General features: G+C 33.3%; 1 long non-coding RNA gene and 1 gene segment (V, D, J or C); one reads left to right on the top strand and one right to left on the bottom strand.

The window, feature by feature from the left end:
- Positions 1 to 1,030: 1,030 nt before the first annotated feature.
- Positions 1,031 to 2,635, bottom strand: LOC107737842 (uncharacterized). Its single transcript, XR_001639828.1, has 2 exons — positions 2,547 to 2,635; positions 1,031 to 1,559 (listed from the first exon to the last, which is right to left on the bottom strand). It is a non-coding gene; the product is annotated as an uncharacterized LOC107737842 (long non-coding RNA).
- A 905-nt stretch (positions 2,636 to 3,540) lies between these two features.
- On the top strand, positions 3,541 to 4,074 carry LOC107737841 (Ig kappa chain V-III region NG9-like). The segment is given in 2 exon segments: positions 3,541 to 3,629; positions 3,749 to 4,074. Coding segments are annotated over 2 exon segments (375 nt in total).
- The last annotated feature ends 4,577 nt before the right edge of the window (positions 4,075 to 8,651 follow it).

Raw genomic sequence — 8,651 nt, 5'->3', positions numbered from 1 at the left:
CCCGCTGCAATATGTTTTAAATATTTCCATAATGAGCATGTGCTTCAATCTGCTTTTCAAAAGTAAGATATTTTGAAAAACATTGTTTTATATATATCACATTAATTCACTACTGCATGAATACATTATAGCTATACGTGCCATATCTTCTTGTGTGTTTAAGTGTCTAAGTGTATTCTTACAATGTATAAACTTCTAAACTATTAAATGTATTAAAAATATACTTAAAGTGCATTTGTACATTTGTATTTGTACAAGTGCATTAAACTAGATTAAACTGCATTTTAATATTTTTCTAACAAAAAGTATGCAAATAAATATATGCTTAGTTGAGCTTTTAAGTCATATTCTTAACACAAGCATACTTTAAGTGAAGTTTTAGTGTATTTTTTTATTATTATTATTACATATATATATTTTTTACTCATTTTAATTTTACTCTTACCTAAAGTATATTTTATGTGTACTTTGTGTAAGAAGATAGCAAAATGATTCAGGTTTTATAGGGTTTAATGTATAAGTACTTTATAACAATGTGTAGGCCCGCTGCAATATGTTTTAAATATTTCCATAATGAGCATGTGCTTCAATCTGCTTTTCAAAAGTAAGATATTTTGAAAAACATTGTTTTATATATATCACATTAATTCACTACTGCATGAATACATATAGCTATATGTGCCATATGTTATTGTGTGTTTAAGTGTCTAAGTGTATTCTTACAATATATAAACTTCTAATGTATTATAAAAAATTGTCAACTATGATTATTTCATTCTAAGAATTCTAAAAATTCTAATGTATGCAAATTATAATTCATATATTCAAACACTGATGCAAAACCGTTAATCTTTGGTTAATTTTATACAAATTATTTCCCTTCACAGGTCTGTGATAAAGCAGTCTTTAAATGCTACAGTGTCTGAATTGTTCAGCCATTTGCAGGCTTAAGTTTTTTTTTCTTCAGAAAATTGCATTTTGATGCTTATATTCAGTAATGTAATATTCATAGTATGGGACACAAATGGAGTTTGTTGAGAAGCTTTATTGAATGTTGCAGCAAACACAGCAGATTGAAAGATCAGCCAGTGCTTTGACACTAGAGCTCTCTTTCAGTATTGAGTTGTAAATGACTACAGCTGCAGCACTAGACTCATGTGAATCCTGCCTGACACAGGACACTCAGATACGCTCATCTTCAGGAGAGAGCAGCGCTCACTGGAGAAACATCAGCACTGCGAGCGACTAACAGAGACTCTTGTGGAACGAGGCCTCATGAGGAGCTCCATCATGTGTTACTCTGCAGACGTACAGCTCTCCCTCTTCCCAGCGTGCTTTGCTGAGGGTCAGGACGCTACTGCGGCTGTAGCGGCCGTCCTGCTCGCTCTCTGCGCTGGTCACAACCCCCTCGGTGACCTCTGAGCCGTCCAGTGTCCAGCTCACCAGCGCCCCCTGTGGAGAGTAAGAGCTGAGCAGGCAGAGCAGTGCGGCTGAGTCTCCAGAGATCTGCAGAGAAGAGGGCGGCAGCAGAGACACTGAGGGCTTCACTGTGGGACCAGCTGCAGGAGACAAACACAACACATTCACAAACACAGAGAAAACACAAACACTACATACATTTCAATGAAATCTCACAAATGAAACAAAACATATTAAGATATTTACTGCTTTAATCCCAGTAGATTTAAATCCCTAAATTATGTCTTTGCATTTTAGTTAAGTGAGATGTTTAACTCAAAACTCAATTTCAAACAGAGATTGTGTGACTACAAATGATGTCACTGGAATTACAAATTAAATGGAGTTATATTTTTGTATAAACTCTGCTTGTATTAAAATGCGCTGAATTATAAGCACAACATGAGCAAAAGAGATTCAAAATCATTGATTGATCTATAGAAAGTAGCTCCATTTACATTTTAAATTATATATTTTTCTTTTAATCTCTTTTTTCTATGTATAATATAAGTGATAAACTAATAAAATCAAGAGTGAGCCACATTATGAAAAAGTGAATAATTCAGTTCTTCTGAATATCTAAACGTCACAATATTTTAGATTAAATATTTACCGTAAAACTATATTTATAAAATGTGCAACACTCTGCAATAAGGTTCATAAGTTAACGTTAATTCATGCGTTAATTAATATTAACTAACAATGAGCAATACATTTGTTACAGTATTTATGAATCTTAGATAACATTGATTAATAAAGGTACAACTATTCATTGTTAGTTCATATCAACTCAGGTCCATTAATTAATATTAGCAGATAAAACTTTGGGTTTTAATACTGTATTAGTAAATGCTGCAATTAAAATACGATTGACTGAGATTAATAAATGCTTTACAATAACTTTTCATTGTTAGTTCATGTTAACTAATGTAGTTAACTAATACTAACAAATTAAACATTATTGGAAAGTGTTACCAAAATAGTATTGCTAGATTTTTTTTCTGGTTCAATTAAAATACTACTACTACTAATAATTGTACACAATATAAATTTTATGTTTGCAGTGGAAAATTAAAATAGAGACTTACCGAGCAGCAGTTTAGTTCCTCCACCGAAAGTCCACCACAGTGCTACAATCTAATGAAACACTCGTACAAAAACCTCTCTTCCACTCGAGTGAAGACAAACTCCAGCAGAGAGAGAAACAACACTTCAACACACTGATAGAGAAACACCTCAGCTGACGACAACACTAAATAATATAGCTTTTGTAAAATGTTTTTCAAATGTAAAAACTAAAAACTTCACACAAAATCTTATTTAAAACGTAAAAATGTATTTCTGTCTCACAAAGCAACATGACATTGACTCACCACTGAATCAATATTGATGTCTGACATTAATCTATATTAATTGTGCAATCTTGTTTGTTCAGTTGAAATTAATGTATCATTGTGTCAATGTGTCATTCATCTTGCTTATAATGTTTCATAATGTGCTGTATTCTTCTTACTCCCACCCTTCACTTGCAAACACTCACTCGCAACAAAAATGGTGTAAAGTACAGTAATGAGATGAAGACTTAAATCAGAGGTTTAGAAATAGCTGCTTTATTCTACTTAATGGTGGTCCTCCCTCGTGAATATATATGATATAATATAAATGAAAATAATAAATGAATCACGGATAAGAAATACTTCTGAAGAGAGTGATTCTAAAAAGGCTTTTGTGTCGTGCTGCATTCAGTGTAAAGGTCTTATTTTGATATGCTATACTTTATTTAAAGGTGATGTTGATGCAGTGTAATTAAATAAATAAATACTGAGTAATATTAATAACTATATACTTACTGTAGGGTTATGTTAGGGTTTTGGTTTAATTACTTGAAATTATGTATAAGCTACTGTTGTTGTTGTTGTTGTTAGAGTAAGTACATGTAACAGCTGTAACGACATCTCCTTAAAATAAAAATAAAGCTGTTGTAAATCCTGCCCACTTCTTTGCATTATCAGCACATGCTTCAGTGCTCTGAGAGTGTTTATAGTGCTGTGAGTTTAACACTTCATGACTGAGAGCAGAACACAACACAATCTTCATCATCACACAAGACACAACAACAACAATGAACAACATCATCATCCTCATCTGGACCGTTGCAGCTTTTATTCAAGGTGGAATATTAAGTTTTGATATGGACAATAAGCTATTGTTGTTTTTACCATTGTAATATACCAATATTCTGCTATAAAGGTGATTTACTGACAAACTGACTTTATTTTCTCTTCTTTAGAATCCAGAGGAGTCACTCTGACTCAACCTAAAGTTAAAACTGTCCAACAGGGTCAAACAGCTACAATAGAGTGTAATATAGATGTAGGAATATATGGCAGCTACTTAGCCTGGTATCAGCAGAAACCTGGAGAAGCTCCTAAACTCCTCATTTATTACATAAACAGCCTCCAGTCAGGAACTCCATCTAGATTCAGTGGCAGTGGAACAGCAGGTACTGGAAAAGATTTCTCTCTGACCATCAGTGGAGTCCAGACTGAAGATACAGGAGATTATTACTGTCAGAGTGTACACTATATCAACAGTAACGGTGTGTTCACACAGTGATAAAGAGTCGCACAAAAACCTCCGTCAGTCACAGTGACTGCACTGATACAGCTGAGAGACACTGCAGCTGCTCTACAACACAATCACACACAACACTGATCAACACAAACACTAATAATATAGCAATATCATTACAATCAATCTTGTATTTCTGAAGAGATTGAGTCAGTGTTTTAATATGATCATCATGTTTTAGGTGTAATAAATGATCTCTGTCAATCAAACTGGACAGACTGCAGTCACTTCTTTATAGTTCAGTATACTTCAATGTCTGTAAAACTGAACAGGATATTTGGTTAATTTCCTCTGTAAATCTCTATTCAGAGATAGGCACTCAAGTTAGTAACTCAGACTCGAGTCACATTTTAACAGACTTCTGACTCGACTCTGACTTCAGATAAAAGATTTGTGAACATGTCTGTCTCTATCTACAGTTAAAATAAACATCTACAGTATATACTAAATGCAAATGGACTTCATCCTGAATCTCAGGTTTCAAATTCTTTGTGCGCTGATAAGTAATAAATAACGTGATATGCAGCCAAAAGTTAACGGTAACACTTTATTTCGATAGTCCACTTTAGACATTCTATTAACAGTAAGTAACTTTGCAACTACATGTCAACTAGCAGTTAGTAGAGTATTAGTAGACTGTCTGCTTAATATCGTCTAACACTTTCTTTGTCAACATTCTACTAACCCTAAACCTACCCTAACAGTCTACTCTGAGAATTAGTTGACATGTAGTTTAACAGTCCACTCTGAGAGTTAGTAGACATGTAGTTGCAAATTAATGAGAATTAGTTGACATGTAGTTGACATGTAGTTACAAAGTTACTTATAGTTAGTAGAATGTCTAAAGTGGACTATCGAAATAAAGTGTAACCAAGTTAACTTTACTTAAAAAAAAAAAAGCACAAAAAAACAAGAATTACCCGTTTGCATCTGCAAAGTGTCCATTAAACTTTTTTTTCTAGCTGTTAATGTCAGTGTTTATGGCATGTCGACTGTCTGACTTGACACTTGGGTAGATTTGTAATTTCACTATCTACTTGTTTTCAACCCTTATATATAATGTTTCAACATAACAATCTGACACAAAAGCTTGTGCTTTCTGTTTTTTTTAATCAGAGAGAGAACTGACTTGTCACAACACTTTGTTTGATTCCTGCCTCTGAAAGCGGTGAGCGTAGTTATCTAAAAAATATCTTAAGGTCAAAAAGTGTCAGAGCGACTGATTATTGATTAAGCATCATGGATATGTATGAGTTTGATGACATTTTCATATATATATCTTATATAGTTGCCTATGAAAGTAATAATGAGTTTGTCTGTGTACCCCTGTGGAGAGTAAGAGCTGAGCAGGCAGAGCAGTGCGGCTGAGTCTCCAGAGATCTGCAGAGAAGAGGGCGGCAGCAGAGACACTGAGGGCTTCACTGTGGGACCAGCTGCAGGAGACAAACACAACACATTCACAAACACAGAGAAAACACACTGCAGCTCCAGCACTCTTCTGCCCTGCAGCATTCACAGCATTTCTACAGGACTTTCAGCAGCAGACGTGTGAAAAGCAGTCAAAATCACAACAATCTCATCATTCATCTTATTCAACATCACTACAGCCGATATATACACAATATACAAACTACACAATCACTATATACATTTCAATCAAACTTCATAAATGGAATCTAACATATTAAGAGTTTTAAATCCAGTTATTTTATTTGCAAACAGAAATATCAAATATATTTAAGTAGAGATATTCTCTCATATTTCTTCTGTGCAATTTTTGAAATGTAATAATTTCATTCTGCTATGTTAAGACTACAGCTCAGATTTAATTATTTCATAAGAATAAGAAAACATTTGAATAAGCATTTCTAAATGTACATATATTTTTTAAATGTTTTTTCTTGTATTATAAACCACTGAATCATAAGCACAACATGAGATTTAAAATCATTGACTGAACTAGAAAAGTAACTTTTCATATTCATATTTCAAATTGTTATACTACATTCATATTCAAATGGCACTTTTTTCATGTATGATATCTACAATAAAATATGAAGTATTTATGAACACAGTGTAAAAATAAGTGAAGCAAAAACAAACCTGTGATGAACTGATAAACTCATGGTGAGTAACATTATGGAAATGCATTTAGACAAGATTTGTGTGTTCAATATGAATAATTAAGTTTTTAATGTCAATTAAACATTTATTATGTATTTTTGGCTGTTTTATTTTATTTTTTATTTTTTTATTAAATCATATTATTTTTATACAGGAGAATTAAAAAGACAGACTTACCGAGCACCAGTTTAGTTCCTCCACCAAATGTGTACCACAGTGCTACAATCTAATGAAAGACTCGTACAAAAACCTCTCTTCCACTCGAGTGAACACAAACTCCAGCAGAGAGAGAAACAACACTTCAACACACTGATAGAGAAACACCTCAGCTGATGATGACACTCAGTCATTTAGTTTTGACAAAATCCTTTCAAAATATTTGTTATTGCTTGAAGAACAATAATTATTTTCATTATCAGTTGAAGAGTTTATTCCTCTCGTTTACAATAGACATGATTAAGTTTGACTTTATATTACCCTATCCACCTATTGTTTAACAAGTAAGATAACAGACAAGGAGGGTCACATGACATGAACAAACCAATGGGAAACAAGACACATGACACAATGAACAAGAGAACCAATGGCATGAATACATGAGGGCAAGGGAAGCATGACACAAACAGGGACCATGACTAAACTCCAAAATAAAAGACATGAAAACATGAACAAGAAACACAACCCAAAACACCACATTACAGCCTATCAATACATGTTGATATTACATAAGAATAAAAGCTGTAAAAAAAAGTCCTGGAATGTTTCAAAACAGGAGACCCAAAGACAAATAATGATGATTCACATGCGAGATATTATAGTAGTTTGTTTTTCATATTTTTCTTGCAGAATGGCTCGGATGTGAAGTGGGTCGATGGGGGGAAGCCGATCTTCAAAGTGTCCACTTTGGTGCTTTCTACAGTTTATACTCAGGTTAAAAAGAGCCACAGTCTCAGATTAAAATTTACAGTTATCTTGCTCATGTTTTGTGATTTCATAATTCCCGTGTGTTTTTTTGTTATTTTTGCAGGACCCCCATCTAAACCGCTTCTTCCAGCAGTGCCAAAAACGAGAGGCAGACCTCTCTCAAGCTCCTACCTCAAACTTCCTCAACTGCCTTAAAGTAAGTGTGTTCAGGGCCTTAACTGGGGGCTGAAAATCTGTCAAAACGGAATTATAATTAAAAATGCAACCCATTTTATACATATTCATAAATATATTATCCAGAGAAAGACATGTAGCTGATTGCAAAATGTGTATTACGTAAAGTCAAGATCCACTTAAGATCAAGATCCAGTTAAAGACAGGGACCAAACTGTGCAATTTGCTTAAATTTAGGCTTCTTTTTTTTAAGCAACGCATATATATTGTGTGTTTTGCTATTCTACACTGTTTCTCTCTCTCTCTCTCTCTCTCTCTCTCTTTGAATTTTCTGAAGTGAAATCAAAATGCACATTTTTAATATTCATCATATGTGACCCTAGACCGCAAAACCAGTCATAAGGGTCAATTTTTCGAAATTGAGATTTCTACATCATCTGAAAGCTGAATAAATAAGCTTTCCATTGATGTATGGTTTGTCATGATAGGACAATATTTGGTCGAGATACAACTATTTGAATATCTGGAATCTGAGGGTGCAAAAAAATCTAAATATTGAGAAAATCATCTTTAAAATTGTCCAAATTAAGTTCTTTGCAAAGCATATTACTTATCAAAAATTAAGTTTTGATATATTTTTACAGTAGGTAATTTACAAAATATCTTCATGGAACATGATCTTTACTTAATATCCTTATGATTTTTGGCATAAAAGAAAAATCTATCATTTTGACGCATACAATGTATTGTTGGCTATTGCTACAAATATACCCCAGCGACTTAAGACTGCTTTTGTGCTCCAGGGTCACATACGTATGTCTAATTTGTATATAACATAATTAAAAAAGACATATATCTCACATATATTAATAATTATATACATTCCATATATGGCAATACATGTATTATACACACATAAACATATATTTTTGTATGGGGTAGACGGATATGTCAATATATGAAATTGTTCCATTTTGTAATAGGTTTCATATATGGATAGGGCATATATAAAACATGTATTTTGCATATGGATATTTCATATATGCACATATATTACATTTCCGTATGGGAATAATCTATATTTTTGTTGTAAATGAGTTTATCAGCATGAACTGTTGTGAATCCTGCCCACTTCTTTGCATCGTCAGCACATGCTTCAGTGCTCTGAGAGTGTTTATAGTGCTGTGAGTTTAACACTTCATGACTGAGAGCAGAACACAACACAATCTTCATCATCACACAAGACAAAACAACAACAATGAACAACATCATCATCCTCATCTGGAGCATTGCATCTTTTATTCAAGGTAAGATATAAACAATGTGACACTGGTGTTGCT

Source organism: Sinocyclocheilus rhinocerous, unplaced genomic scaffold (assembly GCF_001515625.1).
Source record: "Sinocyclocheilus rhinocerous isolate Xijiao unplaced genomic scaffold, SAMN03320098_v1.1 scaffold18471, whole genome shotgun sequence".
Classification (NCBI taxonomy): domain Eukaryota; kingdom Metazoa; phylum Chordata; class Actinopteri; order Cypriniformes; family Cyprinidae; genus Sinocyclocheilus; species Sinocyclocheilus rhinocerous.
The sequence above is the reverse complement of the archived record's forward strand: the minus strand, read 5'-3'. Positions and strand labels throughout refer to the sequence as shown.